Here is a 23023-nt window from a genome sequence, read left to right as displayed (position 1 = left end):
ACCCTAACTTGTGTGTTTTTTCTTACTTATACCAGTAAAAAAAAAAAAAAAAGTCAGACAACATCCTTGACGTGATTGTGAACAATCTGTGCTGCAGATCAAAAACCACAAAGCAGGCCTCACCCATCCAATCCCTGTATCAGCACCACACCCTGACCTAGTGTGTTCTGTTGTGTCTGTGTGTAAAAACAATGTGTGGGTTTCTCTCACTTTTTATTTTTTGCTTACTTGTTTTTAAATTTTCTATCTGTGAAACCAAGTGCAAGTTCCCCCTGTGAGATTTCCATCTTTGTTACTGGAGTTTGAGTATGTTTAAGTGAAACAGCACATGCATGTATTTTATTTTGCATGAACAATTTACTTTATAAAAATCAGAGGGTTTTTTTTTTTCAAACTTTTAGAATACAAACACATTTCTACTTTTTAATATCTCCTTAGGAGAGGTTTATTTTGCTTTTTGAGCTCATATTACATTCTTGATATATGTAATATGTATCAAGCATATTACATGTATGCTTGATACATGTAATGTCAAGCATAACATGTACCAGCTAACCTGGCTTGGTTTTCCCTTTATGCTTAACTCTATTCTCCTTTTCTTCCCGTTTTCTTCTGTCCATGTAAAGGCAAACTGACTGAAATGAAGTCTACCTGGTCCCCGGGGCCCATTGCTCAGAGCCAAGCCTCTCTGTCGCATGAGTTGTGGAAGGTTCCTCAGGGCCCGCGCAGCACCACGGCCCCGTCCCGGCCCCCGCCTGGTCTCACCAACACCAAGCCCTCCTCCACCTGGGGCGGCAGCTCGTTGGGACTGGCTCATGGCTGGAGTGCCACTTACTCCTCTGGTGAGCACAAAGTGTCACTTGCACTAAACTCCCATCACATGCGTGCATCGATCAGCATATAAATTATGCTAAACTATGAAGTGTTTGCTAACAGAGGTCTTCCTTTCTTTCTATTCATTTTCTGATGTTTTTCATGCAGTCTACAGCTCTAAATTGTGTTATATTGATACTGGTCAAATATAATAATAATTTCATCTTCACAAACTACTAATGGTTACCATAGTGACATATTGTATTGTTATTATTTGCATAAAACTGTAGTGGTGTTTAGTCTGCTTATATTTGGTAAAAAAAATAAAAAGCCAGAATAATGTCAGAGTAAAGCTATTAGTCTAATTTGTATCTTTTAGTTAACAAATGAACTAAGAGACGACGACTCCATTCAGACTTTCACAATAAGAGCTTTAAATACTTTGCTGTGGATACTTTAAAAGTTAATCAAACAGTTCACTGAATCCTTTCCAGCTACAGTTACTTTCCTTGACAGATAAAATATGATACAGAAGCATTTTGTATGTGTTGGTTGGAGTTATTACATATTACTACTACAATTAGTAAAGGAACTGTGGTAAATTTGCACACAGCAATAATAATGCTGTTAAATCTCGGTGTTTATCTCACTGTTACACGCTTCATAGGTGTGTTTTTTCTTCAACTTCTGAAGAGAAGTCAGCTCAGTTACAGCAGATTTCCTTCAAACTCTTCAGCAGAGATATCAGCATAAATCATGTTCTGTCTGATCTGTTTCACACCCATCCAGCTCATCCTCCACTGAGGATGTGGAGGCTGTGTTCACAGGTGCAGTTCTCACATCACTCGCTTTCAAAATGTCAGCAGAACACACCCTGTTAAACTGACATTTTGGGGTTTACCATCTCTGTATGTGTGTGACCTTGTTGTGACACAAAACATCTAGTGTCATGCAGGAAATAGGATAATCTGCTTTTATTTTTGTTTTTGTGAGAGGAGCTGCGCAGTGAAGTATATGACAGTTTCTTTGACCTTAAGCAGCCTTCAAAAAAATTCTGCTCATATACTTAATGTTAAAAACAATTAATTTCAACTAAAATGCTCTCTGAGTAGCCGCGGTTGAAGAACTGAGTGCTTCTGTTGCAGAGGGAACCACATGGAGCACCGACAGCTCCAACCGGACCAGCAGCTGGCTGGTGCTGAGGAATCTCACCCCACAGGTACGTTTCTGCTCTTACATCCTCTGTCTGAGGTAGAGCTGTAAACGAACTGAAATATCTGCAATAAAATCCTCTTTTTTTTGTTTGTTTTTTGTTTTCTTATGTGTGTCAGATCGATGGCTCAACTCTGAGGACCCTGTGCATGCAGCACGGTCCCCTGATCACATTCCATCTCAACCTGACTCAGGGGAACGCTGTGGTGCGCTACAGCTCCAAGGACGAGGCCGCCAAGGCCCAGAAGTCCCTGCACATGTAAGCTTCCTTCAGTCTGCAGCGTTGGCGGGCACTGAGAACCGCTCTGTTACAGCTGCCTGTCTCAGATAACAGGAAGGCAGTTGGAGAGAGGATGTACATTTCCTCAATTTAAAGTACTTGAACATTTTTTTGTGTCATAACTTTGAAATTTGGTGTGTTTTGGGAGATTTCATGTTACAGATCAACAGAAAACATTGCATAATTGTGGCCCATTTACTCTCGCACCCTTAAATGAAATGTAGTGCAGCCTCTTACCTTCAGAGGTCAGAGAGCATAAATCAGAAAGTTGTTCAAGACCTCCATGGTAACTCTAGAGGAGCTGCAGATCCACTGCTCAGGTGGAAGAATCTGTCAACACTCAATAAATCTGGCCTTTATCAAAGCTCTACTGCTGGGGGGGAGGGGATCCACAGTTTCTGTAGGGCACACGGCAAAGATCCTCTGGTCAAATAGAATTAAAATCCAACTTTTTTTGCTGGCAGAATGCTTTCCATGGCAGAAAACTAGCTTCACATTACATTAAAGCATCATCCTCACAGCAAACTGTGGTAGTGGCAGCATCATTCTGTGAGTTGATGGTAAGCTAAACACAACTCTACCCTGACAGAAAACCAGTTAAAGGCTGACATGTTTAGGATAATGACCATAAACATACAGACATCTAAGAATATTTACGTTAAAATGGCTCAGTCAAAGTCCAAACTTAGATCCCATTGAGAACCTTCAGCAAGATGTGAAAAATGATCTCTATAGATGCTTTCCACCCAATCTGACTGAGGTTGAGAGTTTTTCAAAGAATTTGCAAAACTATATATATATATATATCCTTATGTCTAGGAAGCTGGTAGAGGAATAACCCCCAAAAGACTTGGAGCACAAAGTGATTTGACAAAATATTCACTCAGGAGGGGGTGAATATACTTTGTTTGAAAACGGTTCAGAATTGTGTGCTGCGTTGTGGTGTTCCGTCAAACAAAACCCAAAAAAATACATTAAAGTCTGCGGTTGTCATGTGAACAAAAAGGGGAAAAAGTTCAGTGGCTTTTTGAAAGCTTCTGTAAAACAGAGAAATTCACTCGCCTCACCATTCCCTCTGCATGTTTTCTGAATGAGTCAAGCTGCTGGAACAGAGAAAAGAAAATAAGGATGTCTTGAGTGAGACCTCATGTTGTTGCCGTCATCTTGGTGTTTTCCCATGTTTGAAGCACTTCATCTTTTCCATTCTGACCAGCCGTCAATGTTTCTATTAGTGACAGTCACATGAAAGAGGAGCGGGAGGGAAGTCATGCTGCTATCAGGTGCACTTTCATACAAGTGAATTTTGTAACAGCTCACACTTTGGAAATTGAAGAAAAGACCCCACTCTAGTTATTTAGTTCTCAAGAAAAATGATTCTGTTTGTAGTTTTCCAGGAAACAAAACAACCATTACTGCAGCATATTTCAGCAAAATCAATCAGGAATGAAGTTGAAATGATATGAGATTAAAGACGTTATGTTACAACTTTGTTCTCATGATACTACAATTCTGATATTGTGACATTATTCTCTGAATTTTATCTTTCTAATTTTCTTAGCGTGTCCCTAATACTCCATCATAATTTTTGATGCTTCTATGTCCACTAGTAATTTTATGTTTTTTTTGTGCTGGAAGGTGTGTGCTCGGAAACACCACAATCCTGGCGGAGTTCGCCGGGGAGGAGGACGTCAACCGCTTCTTTGCACAAGGCCAGTCGCTGGGGGCGACCACCACGAGCTGGCACGCCAACCCAGGAAGCAATCAAAATCGGATGGGCGGGGCCTCCCAATCCCACTCGATTGGCCAGTGGAGCAGTGGCGGCGGCGGCGGTGGGAGCAAGGCCAGCGGGAGCGACCTGCTGTGGGGCGGAGTCCCCCAGTACTCCAGCCTGTGGGGGCCGCCCAACGGAGAGGACGCCCGCGTGATCGGGAGCCCCACCCCCATTAACACCCTGCTGCCTGGAGATCTGCTGAGCGGAGAGTCCATGTAGTGGGCGACGCCACGATACCCAATCAGCGCCCTCTTGTGTCAGCTTGCTGGTGGGGGATCGGATCAGAAGCGAAAGAAAAGTCCAAAACAGAAAAAAAAAAATGGTTGAAATGAGCAAGAGCAAAACCCAAGCAAATCATGTGGCGATAATCAGTATCAAGTGAAACTGTTTCAAACTGTGAATTGTAAATCAGAAAGCTGAGGGTCCCTGACAAAGACTGCAGACCCCCGATGCCTCTGCTTTACCCCGGTCCTCTTTCTGTTTCATTAATCTATTTTTATTTTTATTTTTGTCTCCGTTTAGTATTTTCCAGAAACAAACTGGATTTCAGTTTCAGCGTCTAAAACTGGAAATGGTCACAACAAAAACCCCTTGTAGGTGTTTTTTTTTTTTCTCTCAAGTTTTTCCAGAAGTATACACAACATTTTGCGCAAAGTGTTTTTTAGAAGAAGCAATCAAAGCTGCCACCTGAGACTTTTTTCTTTTTTTTTTTAAATGAACAAACAAATGAAAATCCTCCCAAAATAACACTGAAACCAACCATTCCCAGCGTATCCATGGCCAATGATGTTGTTCAAAGACCTTTACTTGTTTTGTGGATGTTTGTTTCTCAGCACTAATATTAGCCTTAAGTGCTCTCTGGCCCAGGACCTTCCCAAGCCACCTGATTTTATTCTTATTTTTGTGTTTTTTTTTTGTAAGTGAAGAATTAGCTGAAATCTTGCACAGTTCACCTCTGAGCCAACGAGCGGTCCAGGAGGCGGCGAAGAGCTCCGGACCGCCTGACTGGCACTACCAATCATCCGCTCAGATCCTTGAACTCGTCTCAAACGTAGGGTTTGCACAAGCTGTAGACTTTTTACGTGCAAAACCCTGCCGTTTCTTATTTTCCTCTCTTGTTGTTGTCATTTATCACAAGATATAAGCTGCGAGAAGATTAAAGCCGTGAACCTTGCTGCGCGCGTGACGTCCGGTTGGATCTAATCATCACCTGAAGCCTGGACCCCAGTCGCTTACTGGTGCTTTTCGTCGAATCTTTTTATTTGCTCCGTTTGTCGCCGATCTGCCGATTTTCTTTTTTTTTTCTTTTTCAGAGGACAAACAGAAAAAGAAACCCCTCAGTTTTACTTCGACGTGACAGTTACATTGTGCAATATACACCATCAACCTTTCTTCCGTCCATGCTCCATACGGAGCCGGGTTGTTTTTTTTTTTGTTTGTTTGTTTTATTTTCTTTTATGATTGTTGCTGATTTCAGCAAAAGACTTTGGAACTTCAAAACCCTCCCACCCCACTACTTTTTGAGAAAAAAAAAACAATTGATTCCTTTCCAGGCCTCCAATCCCTGCAAAGCTGTTGGGGGTATAAAAGCAAAAACTCTAAAGCAAAGAAGGAGGAGGAAGAGGAGCTGCAAACTGTACTGAAAGAACTGTAGAACGATGCACACTTCCTCTCTGCTCGCCACAGCCACACCCAACACAGACTGAAACCGCAGCGGGATTGGATGCTTCTGGTTACCTTGGCACAATACCAAATTAGAGGTGGAGGGTGGGAAGGCGGTTCCTAATGCAGTAGACCTACGAGTGTTCCTTGCGTTTGGTACTGTACAAAGAGTCTTGAGAAGAGACTTGAGACTTTTATAAATTCAAAGGGTTTGAGCATAGCACTTATGAAGAGCAAATCGCTTCAACTGCAATCCAATAAATCAAGAAGACGAAAAAAAAAAAAAAAACCTGAGAGAGAGCAGCAGAAACTTTGCAAGCCTCCTGCTCCTCTACGTACTGTATCGATTCCATGGAAACGTGTCGGCCGCCGTTCCTCCGTTAGCAGGATGAAGGGAAGCGCGACTCACTCTGAGGCGAAGAAATGGTGGGGGGAGAGGGACAAAATAAAAAAAAACTGAACGGTTTTTAAAGTGAATATCACTGTTACTCCAAAATCATTAGCCTTGTTCTGGTCCGGAGGCACGAGACTCCAGCTGTCAGTCGAGAAGGAGCGGAGTGGATCCGGGATGCGGGGGGTGTGTGTGGGGTGAGTGTCCACTGAGTGCCTAACCCTAACCTCCTCCTGGGCTCCTCAAAGACTGGCCAATCACGGCTCTCTCTCTCTCTCTCTCTCTCTCTCTCTCTCTCTCTCTCTCTCTCTCTCTCTCTTTCTCTCTGCCACACATCTCCAACCGGGAGCAGGAAGTTGGGGTCGTCCCGCCGTCTCCTCTGCCTCTCAGTCCTTTTACACAAAGATCACTTTAGCTGGAAGATGTAAGAGTCATATTCCTGGAATTTTTTGCCAGTGTACTTTGTATTGTTTGGAGACGACCTTTGTTTTTGTTTAATGTGTGTGTGTGTGTTTGTTTTATGATTAGTCTACATGCAGTGGTCTACACGATACCTGGCTGCTGAACTAGCCCTTCACTGTTCATATGCAGAAACACTTTGGTCGGAGGTGCCTCTGTACGCTCATCCTGTGTATTGAATGCAAAACGAGGATCAATACTACAGACCGTTAATGATTGTGTTGAACTGCTCGTGCTTTTTTTGTTTTCGACAGTATTCGTTAGTACTTCCAGGTAGTAATCTCGACGTGTAAAAGTTAAGGTAATCTCAGACGCGGGGGATGCAGGTGCGTGCCGCTCCGAGCTGCTGCTTCTCACCCTCTGCCCGGCTGCTACCCTGTAACCTCCTCCTCATCCTCATCCTCAACCAGACCCAGTAGCTCTCCCCTGACCAACTGACCCTCCTATATATTTCTATGCAAAAAGAATACTAGAAAAGAGGCGGAAGGGGGGGAAGGGGAGCCAAAAGTAACGTTTTTTTTCTCCCTCCCCCCGTTGAGCTCCCTGTCGACATGTCAAACCGGCTGCCGCCTCCGTCGATTTTTTTTTTTTTTCTCTCCGTGCTGAAGACGTCCGTCCAGCCGAATCTCAGGGTAGGGGAGTTGATGTTTGCAAGTATGAGACGCAGCTCTCCGTATATAAATATATATAAAAAACATAAAATAAACTAGAGCTGACGCCTCCAGTAAATGCTATTAGTGCACATGAAAGTTGCCAATGTATTGTGCCAATATGAATTAGCTGTGTCATACTGTATCTCTTATCTGTATTGGAGGAGCTTTTGCAGAGGGTGCAGAAGGCAGGAGCAGCACAAGAGTGGCAGCATCCCCCCCTCATCCTCTGAGACGTTTGTTTAGTTTTTAAATGTTTTTTTTTTTTTTTGTTGTTGTTGGTTTTTATTTTCGGGGAAGGCCCCATGCTAAGGAGAAAAATCTTTACTCAGTTTAGGGGCTCCAGTTTGCTACAGTGCACAGTTGATGATGGGTAATCCCGGGTACATATTTTTTTAAAAACCAAAAATGAAAAAATTGCATTTTAACGTCATTTTTATGAAGTTTGACATAAAAATCTTAAAAAATGCTTAAAAAATCTAAATGGTTTAAAAAAAAATTAAAAAAAAAGGAAAAAAAAAGAAGAAAATCTATGATATGTTAAAGCTCTGCACTTCTAGCTGAAACTTATCCGGGTCGCCAGCCTCCACCGCCGCCATCCTGAAGGGGTGGACGCAGCGGCCGGGGCGCCGTTTTGTGGATGCTGTATTTATCTCGTGTTTGTGTTTGTGTCCCGCTCAAAGCGGGGCCCCCGCTGAACTGTACATTTCCACACACACACACACAGACGGCTTCGGGCCTCAGCCTCGCTCTCTCTTCCTCTGCAGCTACAGGAAGAGAGAGGCACATTTCAAGAGGTACAGTCTTAAGAAAATGGCAAACAAAAAAAAAATCTCTTAAAAATGATTTGAAATTAAGAAACGAGAGAAAAGGCTACCTTTCAGGACTTGGAGTCCTGCAGCACACAAGCAAAAATCACTATTGCCTGTTTCTATAACTGCCTTGATCCCAGCTCAGACAGCCGAGGAGCTCCCAGCGTTCCGTACTGACCGGAGAACCCCGACAGCGACGGGGCTTTTCCCATGCTGCACCAGCACCGAGAGCCTCTCCTCTCCTCACCTCTCTAGATACCACAACTAATGTATTCACATTCATGTACACAGTGGCGGTTTTCGATGTGGGCAGCTGCCCAGGGCGGCGATGGAAACGGGGCGTCTGAGGACCGGATTAAGTCGTCTAAATCCATCAGTTGTCACCTTAGCAGGTTTTCTGTTGCTTTTCCGTTGCGTGTTGACCAGGCGTTCCCTGTTGGAGATGAGGACAGGCAGGACTCTGCTCATTTCCTGCGCTCTAATTGGTCAGGAGGCAACGGAAGGAGGGGGCGAGACCATACATGCAAGAACCGCAACTGTATGCATATATATACACACACACACATATATATAAATGTATATTCCAACATGTGGTATCACCTCTTCAAACTTCTTGGATCGTAAACTCTGAGACTTTTGTTGTCCTGAAAGGTCCTGGTTTATTACAGCCGATAAAGAGCAATATGTATTCTCCCCGCAAATAAGGGATAGAAAGGAAAAGGTTTGGGGTCGAGTGGAAGCTGATACTTGATTGATTGAAAGCGACGTTAGATATGCACGTTCTGGTTTTGGAGGCGTACCACAGCACGCTTTGTGTGTGTGTGTCTGTGATTTGCCTATGTTTTTTAAAAAGCCCGACCCGAAGCACCTGCTAATTTGCATATTTTACCCTGTTAAATCGCAGACATATCAAAACTACAAAAAAAAAGTTATTTAACGAAATACTTGAATCATGGAGCGCCAATAACAATGTGAAGTCAGTAATTTTTATTTCTTTTCTGTCCAGCTGACAGGTACATATATGGGCTTTTTTTTTTGTAGAGAATATCAGATATGTATTGCATTAGGTTACCGATTTGGAAAAGAAAGAAAACTCATCTCAGATGTTTGTATGAATGTGTGCTCTAAAAACTGTGTACTCGGCACATGGCCTGCTGTTATGTTCAATTCTGTTATGTTTTGTGTTTTTTTTTTTGGTCTAATTCATTCTGATTATCTTCTAATGTTGCACTGAGTGTCTTCTGCCCCTCGCTCGGCTAATCGTGGGTAAACGCGTCTAAGGGCAAAGGGGCGATGGCGACAATTCACGTGTACATGTTTACTCAAGGACTTTTATTTTTGATCCTTTTTGCTCCTTCCCTGTTCTATCTGTAAAAAAATTATCTACCTTATAGTGGCTTTTATTGTGAGATAATCCCATTTGAGGATTATCGTGGAGTATTGCACCATTTCGTTTCAGTTACGTAAAAAAAAAAATGTAGCAAAAAACACAAAAAGGAAAATGTTCAAAAAAAATTATAAAACCTTTTAAAAAAAAAAAATGGAAGAAGGAAACAAGCTAACTGTGGCCATAGATAGCTGTAGAAGGACTAGTAATCCAGAAGTGAACTTGTCAGAGAAATGTAAAGGGATAAAAGCATGGGAGGCGAGTTTGTTACGACTCATTTCAGAGGTGCCTATCTTTTCTTTGTTTTTGCAAAAAGCCACCTGTCGTTTACAACAAGCATGTCATTTTGTCTGAAGCTCAAGAAAACAGGACTCTACAACAGGAATGTTCTTCAAAAGGACGAAGCTAATCTTCCATCAAATACGGACATGAAAATCTTGCGGAACGAAGGTTTGACGCTACTTCAAAACTCTGGGATCGATCAGTGTTTGTGTCGTATTTAAGAAAAAAAAAAAAGAAAGAAAATAGTTTAAGTTCTCTTTTTTGGTGACTATCTCTCTGTACGTGTATTGAGTTGTGATTTGATGTTTCCTGTAATACCGCGACAACAGTTCGCTCACTTTATTGCACACTTGATAGAAAAAAGAAAAAAAACACAAACAAAAAAAAGAAAAGAAAAGATGTGGATTTTTTTTTTTTGTCTCAGGAAGGCCAGGGTTCCAGATCCAAAACCTCATCAGTTCTGCGTTTTAATGGTAGTGTGGTGAAAAACTAAAGGAACTGACAACTATTCTACTCCAAGCAATCACTAAAGTTTTATTAGTTCAAACCACAAAAGAAAAAAAAAAAAAAGTTTTTTAGAAATTAAATGTTTACCAAATAAGACTGAGAATCAATTTTTTTTTTTTTTTTTTTTTGGGTGAAAAGTGGAGCGCTTTACATGTGAAATCCAAGTAGAAATTGCTTTACATCGGAACAATGATCAGTTGTTTGTTTTTTTTTAAATTACAAAATGGATTTTTCTTTTTCTTTCATGACCTTTTATTTTCCATTCGGTTTTTTCGGGAGCATGGTGCAAGCCATTTTTATTTCCCCCTCTTCTTTTAGTAATCTCTCCTGTCTGTTGTAGAACATGTTTGTTCCTGTGACTAAGATGACGTTTCCTCCCATGTAACAGGGGGTTTTTAAGTGGAGGGATGAAGGTGGTTGTAAAAGGATTCTGATCTATGCACAAGTGGGAGGGACTAGTCCAATCACCCGCAGATGTACTGCAGGTGATGGTCAACCAAGACTCTGGGCTTCGGGGTTTGATGTTTTGGGGTTATTGGTTTGGTTTTTCTTTTTGTTATTTTTTTTTGTTTTTTTTCCTCGTCTTTCATCTCCTCCCTCCCCGCAAAACCCCGTCTTTATCTAATGTTTAAGCAAAACGTTACATTGCGTCATCATGCTGTGTAATCCTTAACCAATGAGCGCTTATCTTTCTGCTAAAGCACTGTGGGTTGTACTGAAAAAAGCCCATGACTTTTAAGGCTGTCTGTTTTTTAGGGAGAGGTGGGAGGGTCAGGGTGGGATGTGGGGACTTTGCCTTTGCCTTTCTCTTCTTCACTTTGGGGGAAAAAGAAAAAAAACAAACAAAAAAAAAACATTACGGAAAAATGTCTGTACATTTAATGCAAAGTTGTGGCTTTTAATGTTGTTCTTTTTTTCTCCTCATAGAATGTGATTGTTAAAAACATGCATTGGAAAAAAAAACAATGTTTCCATGAATTATGGAGCTTCTTTCAGACTATATTAATAAAATACACATTTTCTCGTCTGTTACTCGTTGTCTTGTCTTTTTCTTTTACAAAAATGTGGAAGAAAGTATATCACAGTGGTGTAGAAAAGTTTTTGACCATTTTTAGGTTTGTTCTGTTTTTATTGCTAAACGTCTTCACTCAGTGGTGTTCCACATTTTCTGTCATGTGGGCCAAAATGTATTATATTTTTTTTAGGAACTGTATCTGTAATTTGTTTATTGCCTTATTTTTAATAAGGCCGACATGCCAAAGCCTTGAGTTTTGGATCTACAAAGAAAAGGTATAAAAGATTTTTGTCAATTTTCAGCAATAACAGGATTTGGGTCACTCTTTCTTTAAAATCATTGTCATATATATATAACTACTTTTAAGAAATAATTAAGCAGATTCAGAGATTTTCTAGCACCAGTCAACTTTTGAGTTAAAGTCACTCCGTATGTGATGTGGTCATATTTGTTTTAAATACTTTGTGTTGTGCCTAACATTTTCTGTTTGGATAAGATTTTTTTTTACTGGTAATAAACTTGCAGTTCCAACATTATTGCAGTTTTACAGGAGTTGTGCGTAACTGAGCTGAACTAAACTGGCCCTGCAGCCTGGTCTGGGTGGACAGCAGCTTTCCCCCCCTCAGGTCATCAAACGTTTCTAGGTGTGGAGGTGTGACAACAAATGAAAATGAAATCCCACAAGTTTGAACTTTATCGAGCTTTTTGTTTCAACACTTTTAATGAAATACAAGAAAAAACAACATTATGAAGGAATGACATTGAGTTGTTTTATATATATATACAGTCCAATAAAAAAATATTTGCCCCCTTCCAGATTTTTGTTACCTGTAAATGTTTCACATCATCAAAGGATAAACTGACTAGATAAAAAAAAAATATATATATATATATATATATATATATATATATATAAAATTGTCCAACAGTAATTTCATTCAATATTAAGTGGGAAAAAGTAGTTAAATATAAAACTTGACTTGCAACCATGAAATATTTACAATAACAGACGAGTCTCTTTACATCTCTCTGCCAGCTGTTCTTAGGAGCGACATTATAATTCGGCCACAGAAACATCCTGTTGTGGCTCATTCCCTGTCATCCCAATTAGATTCAAGAGTAGACTTTGACTAGGCCAGTCCAAAACCTTTCAAGTTTTGGGGTATTTTTAGACATTCAGTGCAGGACTGGCCTCTTGCTGCTTGACCCAAACAGGATCAGCTAAAGGAGTTGCTGTTCTGTGATAAGATCAGAAGCTGAATTTATTTTTGCATCAACTGCACTGGGTCATCCAGCTCCTAAAGAAGAAATCATCTCCAGACTCACACCATGCTTGTTGGAGGGTGTGATGTTTTTTTTGTTTGTTTTTTAAAAACAGCCTTTATTTAGCAGTGGTTAGACAGGAAGGTGGGTAGCGACTCGAACCTGACGTCTGCGTTGAGGACCAAGGTCTCCATATGTGGGTTGTGCTTCACCACCGCGCCACCACAGCACCCTGAGTGAGTGAGTGACGTTTTTTGGGTTTATTTCCTGAAATAGTGCATTAGTTTTATTCCAAATGTTACAAGAAAAACGTTCTACGTCGTCTCCACAGAATATTTTACCAGATTTACCGAGATGTTGTTCTACGCTCTTTTTCACCTCCTGGGTCAGTTGCCATGACGCCCTGGAGTCATTTATGTAGGCTGGCTGCTGTTGTTTCACTCATTTGTGGACATTTCTCCAACGCCTTAGAAACGACTTTGTGACCTTTTCACTTTGCTCCTCGTCTGTTTTGAACATTTCTTCGCGACTGTTGCGTTTGCTTTTTGAGATCATTAGGCCTCCTTCCTGTTGTTGGACAGGTGCTCTTTAGATGATTTCTTGATTCTAAATGTGTAGCCGTAATGAGGTCAGCGGCATGTGAAACTTTCCAAAATATGTGGTCAATAAGACCGAATTCAACATTTAAGAAAAACGGGCCAATTCATTTGCATTTTGTAGTTACTCAACTTCTCTTATTTATTTGATGCTCTGAAACATTCAAATGCGGCAAAATCAGAAGAAGTCTGCGAGGGGAATGTGCTTTTTTTTTTTTTTTCTTGTTTGAAAGGCCACAAAAAAAAAAGAATCTTCTGATAGTCTATAGACAGATGTGAAAGAGTTCTGCAAATTTCATAAAGTTTTGGGTCATCCTATTCTGATCTGACATGTCATTTCTCAGAATCCCTCCTGGGAAAGAGAGCCCCACTCGGGCTCTCATAATGGTTCCCAGGGCTGGCCCTCTTCAACGGGCAGTTTTTGTACTCGGAGGATTCGACTTCCTGCAGACGGTGAGCGGGCAGTTTTCGGCTGGGAGTCTGCACCCCGATCATCTCCTCGTAGATGGGCGCCTGAGAGTGTGACTTGGCACCCTGGCGGGTTTTACCCTGAACACCATCGAGACAAGACAGGAAAAAAAAAATTTTTTTTTTAAATCAGTGAGCTGAGAAAACGCTGTAAATACGAAATCTCGATTTCCTGTGTCAAAATCAAAGTTTGTCATTCTCAGACCAGACGGCGTCTTGTTGATGTTGGCCCCGAAACTCCCTTAAATCCCACAAGCAAAAGTTGGGAAACAAATTTTTTTTTCTTTTTTTTTTCAGTAACCCTAAGAATCAACTAATATGTCGAAACTAATGACTGCAGTTACATTTCTGTTGGTGCTAAACTTGAAGAAAAACATGCTGACAACTTGCAGCCAAGCTTATGAAACCGCTGCGGTTTTTGTGGCGAGCTGGAGAGGAACTCCTCTGGCACGCTCTCGGCTTGCAGGTGCTGATTGTCGGGCCCCCCGACCCCACCCCGTTTGAGCGCGGTGTCAAAAGAAGCAGAACAAAACCTACAAGACCACTCACTTTACACACCGCCACACATCCAACGAGGAGCAGGAGGAGGAAGAGGACGCCCACGGCTCCTGACAAGGCGAAGAGCAGCGCGGGGTAGCTGGAGCAGCCGCACCTATCGCCTGCAGAGACACACACACACACACACACACACACACACACACACAGAGAGAGAATGACGATAAATAGAAGTGATGGTTTGAGATAAACAACACGCGATAACAAAAGGAGCGCAATAACAGCCCATCTATGACGGCCGAGAAGCAGAAACCACAGATTTCCTTCCTACTCGGGCTGCAGTTTGAATGTATTTTCATATTTGATAAGAGGCGACAGCAGCCATTGTTGAGAGCAGGAGTATTAATAAAGATGAAAAGATTAAGAGCAATAACCGTTCCTAGAAACCCGCATGTGATCAAGAGACGCTCACCTGTTGGTAGGAGATAAAAAGGAAAAAAAAAAAAAAAAAACACAAGAGGAACGACTTTATGAATGTTTTTCTACAGCCGGATTCTAATACCTGTCAGCCGATTGAGTGAAAATGAAACGGAAGATTTCCGTACATTTATTTTTTTTTGTCCCCCAAAAAAGAAGCAACACTGAAAACATTGACAGCGCCTTGTAAAAGTATTCACAGCCCCTGAGCTTTTGCACTTTTCAGCCTTTTAGAACCACGAGGTTGAAGTTGCATTAAAACGGTACGTAGAATATCTGTAATCTGCAAATAGACATTTCTTTCCCCCTCAGTCCAGGTAAATTAAACTGGTTTAGAGCCACAAATGTTACACAACCTGATAAAAAAAAATTTTTTTAAACAAGACTATTTATATAATTTTGCTAAACACCTGCTCAATAAAATATTTCAATGAACCACAATTTTATTTCTGGTTTTTAGGTTTTTAAATAGCAAAAAATGTAAAAAATCTTCAGTCGAATGTTGTTATTTATGGAACCTGATGTGAAGAAAGTGAATGGTTTCTAAACTAATAAGGAAAATAGATCTAACGAATCTGAAGAACTGATACTGTCTGAAAATTCATTTCAGCTATTCCATTTCATTATTTTAATGCAAAAAAATGTAAATTTTATATTGATTGTTCTTATTAAATATTATTATTATTCTGACACGATTCAATTTACCTATACTTACAGCCACCCCTGTGTTTAGTGATTTGCATTAAATAACTCATGAAAATCTCAGATAAACTGTTAACTCGGCTGCAGTCTCTTTTTGGGCATATTTCCTGTTGAGCAAATGAGACATTATTTTTCAGATATTTGTAGTCATGGTCAAATGTTTTCATGAGACAGACATTGTGGTTTGAAAAGTCGTTACTTCAGGGGTTTTTTTTTTTAGAATAAGTCCGGGGGGGTTTAGATTAATATGCAGGTTTTACACATGAAAGGTCACAAAGAGTCTTATTAGCTTAAAAGATGTTGTTGGCAAAAATCCTTTACACTTGTTCTTTTTTTTTTTTTTTTTTAGTCATGGGACTAAATGATCAGCTTCATAAGAAAACAGAAAAACAATTGACAACCAGTTGCCAAGACGATCTTCTTGGTTAGAAACTTCAAACAAGTGGTTTCAACAGAAAAGACTTCAAGTTTTCCTGTTATTAGTTTGTTGAAAACTTAGAAACGTTATAATGAATCATGCGGCCCTGCTGTGTTTCCACATGCACCATGCTGATAAACTGGGCTCACTGAGCAAAATTAGTTCTTTACTTTTGATGTGCAAACGTCCAGATGGAGACGATTGAACCACAGTTTTCCCCAAATTCAAAATTTCAACGTTTCCACAGCCAAAATCCCAACACCAGAAATAGTGTTAGGAATTCCTTGTCCAGAACAAATTGGAAGCATAAAGAGAGCAAAGACAATAAAACAAATTTAGTTGCTGTAGGGTTTCTGTCACATTTCTGGAAATAAAAATAAAAAATGCATATATACATGTTAATTCATGTTTTTTTTTGGTGATAATTCATTTTGCAGGGGCGTTTCCTTAACCAAGGTTAAGCTCGAAGCTGATGTACGATGTGTTTGTTTCCAATTTGTGTTCTTGATTTCACATATTTTCAAATAAAACAAGTGGAAGGAGCTGAGGTGAGGCAGTGGATGCACTGGGAGAGCATTTGGTCAAATGAAGAGGTGTGCTAGTTGAAGCCGGAAGCGTCCTGACACGTTGAGAACGGAGCCTGCACACATTCGGTCACAGCTCAGCCTGTGATGTCACCCACCTTGCACGGAAATAAAGAACACTTGACCCCTAAGACTGGTGCTGCTGTCGGGCCGGCCGCGCAGCAGCAGCTGGCAGCTGTAGAGGGCGCTGTCCTCGGGCTGGAGCCCCAGCAGCGTCACGTTGAAGGTGATGCCGCCCGGACCGGGCGCAGACGACAGCCGGACTCCCTCAGCGGGGAGCAGGGAGGTGTGGCGCCGTTGGGAGTGGTAGGCCACCTCCACGGGGGCTCGGCCCCTTTGCCTGTTCAGAACCACGCCTTCCACAGCCGAGCCTTCGCTATTTGGGGTGAAACAGGGAAGCACAGCGGAACCTCCGGTGCAGGTCTGGATCAGGTCCAGGTCCACGGAGCTCGGAGCATCTCCGGGGAGAAAAGGGAATTAAAAATGGCTGCGACATCGTGGACGTGATCACTTAAAGAAGACGATCATACGGAGTCTAATGTCTGTCAGAGTGATTTATAGTGACACATTTTAGACAGGAGAGCACACAAAAAAACACGGTTCATTACATTTTCGGGAAACGTCAGTCAAAGGTGAACATGAGACGTTAACATTTTCAGAAAATAGTTGGACAGTAAAGAACCCAATGGAGATTTCGGTTCTCTTAATGAACATGGACACGTTGGGGCTGGGTGAATGCTAAACGTGTAGCTCAATGTGAACTTTAACCTATTCGTCACAGGAACTGAATGAGAAACTTTAATGTTTCCAATTAGCAGACGTTGGTGAAAACGTGGAGTCCTCTAACTCAGCCGCTATGGGCCACTGCGGTGGTGGAGGTTAGAGTTTAGCCCTTCAGCTCCACATGCAGACGTTCTGCGTGTGTCCAGGTTTAAAACAACGCCGCATTCGACCAGCGAAAACTGAAAACGGTCCCAGTTTGAACACCGCTCTCCAGTGAGCAGTTTCTATACACTAATATAGACACTTTGATACTTAGACCAAAACAAGTCCACTTTTAAGATGACTTTGGCTCTAATTACACAAGTTAAGTGATTAGCTAACGATATGCGTCAGTCAGAAACTGAAACCACCAGATTGAGACATTTTAAGCAGGAAAGAATATTGGCTTGAGGCCAGTAGAGCAGAACTTGAGTAAAGTGAGAGGTCATATATGGTACATTTTTTTAAATCCCCCTACATCTTTGCATAGTTTCGTTAAGTCTGATTACCTTTGTGTGAATCTACGCACTTCCATTAACATTTCACCTTGCTGCTGGTACAACTGAAGAATAATGGAGAATATTTCTAGCTTCCTGATATGTTAAGGATCAGATAGTTTGCTGTTGATTACTAGATCTTTATTAGGTTTTTTTTTTTTAAAATCATTTTTACATGAGATAATCCTAAAATTATAAGAGACAGAATTAAGTAACATTCAAAAGGTTCAGCGTTTCTGCAGAGGAAGAGAACACTGTCCTTTCTTATGTCTTAATAATACTCATCAGTGACTTTCAGAGCTTGTATGGTCACCGATATGAATAAATGAAATTTAAAGAAATGAAAGCTCTCATCATATGTCCCTGAATATTGTTAGTTTGTTTAGATTTATATAAAACGAAGAGTTTTGTTTTAATTTCATCCATACTTTAAACAGTCACCAACCTCTTAAAACCTGATCCTCTGTGTGCCAAAGACATTTTTTGCACACTGATGGTCAAGGATCGTTTTGAATATATTCAACTCAGAATATATTCAAAGTGTTTTCTTCTCTTACTCAAATAAAAATGACTGAGGAGAAATGTACCTCTTGCAGTAGCAACAGCAAAAGTTCAGCAGTTTAAGTCAGGTCATCATATTGGAGAGGGTCGGATACGTTTGTAATCGTTTATGATAAAAAAAAAAAAACGAACAAAAAAAAAAAACAGAATCTCTTGGGTTTTGCTGTTTTTGTTTGGAAAAATCTCTAGGTAAAATATATAAAGTTAACTATTTTATCCTGCTTAACTTAGCGTTTGACTGTTTTAGATTTCATGGATCAGAATAGTTTTCTTCCTCCTTGTCCCTTCAAAGGCCTCTGCACACCCTTACGACTGTCCATCTGTGAGAAGAGGAAAGCCGAGTGGTCTCTCTGGAAGTTTCACTTCCTCACTACTTCCTGTCTCCCAAGTCGTGTGCGGAGAAACGAGAGAGAGAAAGAAAGAAGAAGAAGAAAAAAAAAGAGACTCACGAGGGCTGACTTGGAGGAAGACTTCGGTGTTGCCCTGGATCTTTTCATCCTCTGCGCCAATTCTCTCCACCATGAACTCGCAGGTGTAGCGGTCTGTGTCGGCGGCCCCGAGCTGGGAGATGGTCACATTGACGGAGAAATCGCTCGGGTCTCCGCTGACGCTCACTCGGCCTTTGAAGGACTCGTTGACGGAGGCGTCGCTCTTGGTGTACTTGAAGAAGACGTCTACGGGACGGAGCCAGCTGCGCCTCAGGTAGAGGCCGTAGGGCGGCTGACCCATCGGCTTCATGTCGCAGCGGACGACCGCCGACTCTCCCTCCAGCCGCTCCACGAACGAAACATCGCCGCAAAAAACTTGAGAAATCACATAAAGCGCCACAATTTAAATTCTTACCCTCTGTTTGATACAAAGTATTTGTTTAACTTCTGGTTTAAAAGGGGGGGGGGAGGGAAGAAAAATGCTTTACTACAAAAAAGAACTGCAGTCTTGAATCAAAAGTAGTCTTCCATGACTTTTAAACATTTGGTTAAAACCTCCTACAAAAAAAGTAACGCTGACAGTTTTTTTTTTTTCCAGATGTGAAAATGAGTTATTTGTCTTAAGAGGGTTAATGTGATAACTTTTATCACAATATGTCTCATCTTTGGCGTGGCGGGTCTTCTACAACCTAGAAGCACATTTAAGACACGAAAAGCTAGATACTAGATAAAACCAATATGTTAAAGCTGGTCGTGCTTTCACTGTATTCTCTGTTCAGCTGTGTGTTTTTCTGGGTCAGTGAGCCCTCAAAGCGCCCAGAGGCAGTAATAAAGCAAATGTGTTGTCTGTTTGGGAAAAGCCGGGGATCGAACCCGCGACGCTAAACCCAACATCTGAAATGCCTGTTTGTTTTCCCTCCAGCGTATACATATGCGTTTTTTCTAGCCCCCCCCTATAACGTCCACACACTTGCCAAATGTAATAAATTTCTATATAAATTTCTATATAAAATAATGTGTATTTAATATACAGGTTTAGCGATTAATTTGAAGGTTTAGCGATTTAGCGATTAATTTAAAAACATTGGATGACGCTTTTTCATTTACAAGTAAGGTTTGTGTTTTGTTGGCGTATTATAAGAGTCACCAAAAATGCACTTACATTTTGTTATTTCACATCAAAAGAATTTTGAATCACTTTTAAAAGTCAGAAAGAAAAATTAACCCCTCAGTGAGTTTTTTTCCTCATTTCCCACCACGTCCACATTCAATCCACTGACATTATGGTTTTTTCACGTTAAAAAGAAAGTTGCTTGAATGAGTACACCTGGAACTTGAAAAGCAGAACCAAACTTACCAAAACCAGCAAGAGTGATTACCACAGTCCACAGACAAGCGAGGTACCGGATCCCAGTCATTTTCAATGCCACCGACACTAAAACCGATGCTGAAGATAGACAATGATGCAAACCATGACAACACAGGCTACATGCCGACGATTCAGACTGATATGGCAAAGGTTTGGGTAACCGTAAGTGAAACCAAGAAGAACCCAATGTAGCTCCACCTTCTAACCTCAAGGCCTGTGCAAGAGGAAACACACACTAACACACACAATATAGCTTCTGTCAAAAGAGATATCTTAACAAGAATCTGTCTTTTCATCCAGTGACTGTCAGAAATTGGAAAGAAAAATGTTGAGGGATATCAGACATTATCGGGCCTTTTTGGTTTTTAAAGCGATTTCACTTATCTTCCCATAAATTTGCGCACGATTCTTCAAAATTCGCATCAATTGCTTCACTTCTTCAAAAACCATTGTGTTAATTATTTGAATATTCCAGAGGAAGCAATGCTGACTATCCATCTGTGAACAGGATGTTTTCAGCTGTGCTTCTGAGTGATAAGTTGCGTCATCGTGCATTCGCTCCATATCTATCCAAACATGAAGACTTTTACACTCGCACAAACATACAAATATGTAGAAGTACGTTCTTCTCTGTCCCTTTCTTGTTGGCTTCACTGTTGCATCATCAGCCCAAGTCTGTTAGGTGAGCACCGAGAAGAACTAGCACTTTTGTTGTTTTCTCCTGAAATCTACAATCATTTCCTTCATTTTGTTTCTATTGACGTCAAGGTGATCGTTTCCATCATCTCTGTAGGGAGTTTTTTTTTTTTTGCTTGTTTGTTTATTTCTGACACATCTGATGACTGAAGAGTCTTCTGAGTAATTTCTGTTGATGACAGGGTTCTTGTCTTATACTGAAAGTCTGAGGTGTACAGAGTGAACAGTAATAGTAAAGAGTACAGCCCCCCTGTGGTGAAAGCCAGTTTAGCCACACAACCCTTCAGTCTCGCAGATTTTGGTCATTTTGTCAGCAGGATATTGATTGTTCAGGCCTCCACCTGTGTCTTCGGGAGTCTCTGACTTAATAAATCAAGCTGAATTTTTGTTGAATGCAGAGGAGAACTCAAAGAACAAGATCCTCATGGGGTTGCCTGCTTTGTCCAGATGTTGGTGGGTTTCTTGATGTGAATCTATGGTGACATGTCCAACTCCAGGGTGCTAAGAAAACAGCAGGAGGTCCTGAAAGGTGCGTATTTACTGACTCAGGTGGGCCAACAGGAGTCTCTCGAGGATCTGGGATGTTATAGGGCAAAAGGTCTATTGTTGTTAATGACAGACGGATGAGTTTTCTTTGGTCCCAAAACCAGGCAGGATGTCTTCTATAGCAATGGATCCTTCTCCTCTAATTTTGTATTGAAGCTGTTTTCATATAGTACTCAATATTTCAGTGTCTCCCTTGTTTAGCAATTCCTTCAGGTCACTGGTGATCCAGGGTTGTTAGGCATAGATAAATGGACGATTTCAAAAAGTTAACAAACCCCAGAGGCAGTTTGAAAGTTTTCATGCAATGTAACAGTTTCACAGTAAAGGTTTAGTAGAGCATTTCCCCTTTAAGAATGAGGACAAAGCTCAAATTCTGGTATTGAAAACGTGACTCATTTCAGGTTCTGCGTTGTGCAAGTTCACTCTCAAGAACTGACTAAATTCAGTTCACCAAGGCTACAACCAAATTCACAATTTTATTCACATTTGCTGTTAATAAAGAGTCGTCTAACATTCTGAACCAAATAAATCGCCTACTTTTAAAATTTTGAATTAACTGTGACAACACCCAGGTAGTATTACTGCCAGGCCACTAGAATAAAAGAGTTACTTAAGCAGAAGTTGTCTGAAATGGCCTAAAAGATCTGAGAAATGAAACATGCCCTGATCTAAAATTTCACAACAGGTGAGAAAGAAGTCACAGACCTCCATCTTCCTGGAAACGGCTACAGAGCCATTTGTAAGGTCAGTGAATCAGTGAGGTTCATTTTTCCACAAAGAAAAACGTGGAGCAACGATGATCCTTTTCTCCTTAAAATATATCAAGCATTTTATATTTAACACTACCTATGAATGCACACGTTTATGTCCATTCATGGGTAGTAAAAAAAAACAATTAGTACAATCCAGTTTTTTTTCTAATCAATCCATACTCCCCTGAATTGTTTTATACGTCTCCCTGCTTCAGCACACCTTATTTGATTAGCATGCTTTTAGATTTGTTTTGTATTTTAAGAGTTGTCCTCCTTCTATGCCTCAGTATTTACGTAATGAAGCCCTTTTGGTGTCGAGCAGCAAATTTCTTTCAACACTGTAAAATCTCCGCTGGCCGCTAGGTGGTGCTCTAGTTTGTATAAAACCCAAGCATGCAGCTGTGACGGGAATCCCAGTGGATTTTCGCTCTCAGCTGCATTCCTGTAAATTAAGAATGACAAATGGCAGGAGAGCAATGCAAATATTTTCATTTATTGAGCATCATAATACTACACAGTTACGTCACATTTCATTTAAACACCACAGTAGTTCCAAAAAGACAACTGGTCTATACAGGACAGAATGAAATTCTATTTGAACAGACAAGATAGTTTATACATGTAGGGAATATACACTGCTCAAAAAAATAAAATAAAATAAAGGGAACACTTAAGTGTTCCCTTTATTTTTTTGAGCAGTGTATATTTACAAAAAAGAAAAAACAAAAAAACCCAGATGAGCATTGAAGAAACTAAATGAAAAATGCTATACTTCTGACCTCAACGCCCTCAAATATATTGATAAAACAACTTATCTTCATCTAGTGGTGTCTTGGCATGGCGTTGATGCATTTACTTCTCATTTCTGTCAGTAGTACTGGTTGTACTGAAAGTCAATTTTCTTAAAATAAAAAACTGATTAATCTAAATACTAAAAAAATTATTTTGTCCACTATATGTCAAACTTATCCTTCAATAAAGCCATCGTCTCGCAATCCAGAAAAAGGACATTTAATTAAAAAACCTGGAGGCTCAAATAAGAGACTCCAAAATGGAGAAATCCCATTTTATTTTAGGCTTTAACCTGAAGACAAAGCCTCTTTGGAAACCCATGTGTTCACTGCAGTAATGTACAGTTCTCAGAGGATTGAGGGAGGATTTCTAAATG

At 40.7% G+C, this 23023-nt stretch overlaps 2 protein-coding genes across 3 annotated transcripts in view; one reads left to right on the top strand and one right to left on the bottom strand.

The window, feature by feature from the left end:
• The window catches only part of tnrc6c2 (trinucleotide repeat containing adaptor 6C2), a 51535-nt gene extending 46827 nt beyond the window's left edge, over positions 1–4708 (top strand). For both annotated transcript variants that reach the window (XM_008414846.1, XM_008414836.1), the window contains 4 exons: positions 627–842; positions 1959–2032; positions 2145–2284; positions 3941–4708. In XM_008414846.1, coding sequence (XP_008413068.1) covers positions 627–842; positions 1959–2032; positions 2145–2284; positions 3941–4295 — 785 coding nt within the window. In that variant the 3' untranslated portion in view covers positions 4296–4708. The remainder of the gene's footprint in view (positions 1–626; positions 843–1958; positions 2033–2144; positions 2285–3940) is intronic.
• A 7431-nt stretch (positions 4709–12139) lies between these two features.
• Positions 12140–21414, bottom strand: cd7al (cd7 antigen-like). The gene is made up of 5 exons (XM_008414859.2): positions 19850–21414; positions 18514–18867; positions 16343–16702; positions 14118–14227; positions 12140–13649 (listed from the first exon to the last, which is right to left on the bottom strand). Exons 1-5 carry the CDS (start codon positions 19908–19910, stop codon positions 13434–13436), a joined length of 1101 nt encoding a protein of 366 aa, XP_008413081.1. The 5' UTR covers positions 19911–21414; the 3' UTR covers positions 12140–13433.
• Between the last annotated feature and the right edge of the window lie 1609 nt (positions 21415–23023).

Source organism: Poecilia reticulata, linkage group LG1 (assembly GCF_000633615.1).
Source record: "Poecilia reticulata strain Guanapo linkage group LG1, Guppy_female_1.0+MT, whole genome shotgun sequence".
Classification (NCBI taxonomy): Eukaryota; Metazoa; Chordata; class Actinopteri; order Cyprinodontiformes; family Poeciliidae; genus Poecilia; species Poecilia reticulata.
The sequence above is the reverse complement of the archived record's forward strand: the minus strand, read 5'-3'. Positions and strand labels throughout refer to the sequence as shown.

Bases quoted from the DNA above. Each gene is read 5' to 3' on its own strand.
- cd7al (XM_008414859.2), bottom strand. From the start codon at position 19,910: ATGACTGGGATCCGGTACCTCGCTTGTCTGTGGACTGTGGTAATCACT. The intron at 18,868-19,849 runs GTAAGTTTGGTT...TGATTTCTCAAG, and splicing joins AATCACTCTTGCTGGTTTTG to TTTTTTGCGGCGATGTTTCG. The intron at 14,228-16,342 runs GTGGGTGACATC...GTGTCTCTGCAG, and splicing joins GTTCTTTATTTCCGTGCAAG to GCGATAGGTGCGGCTGCTCC.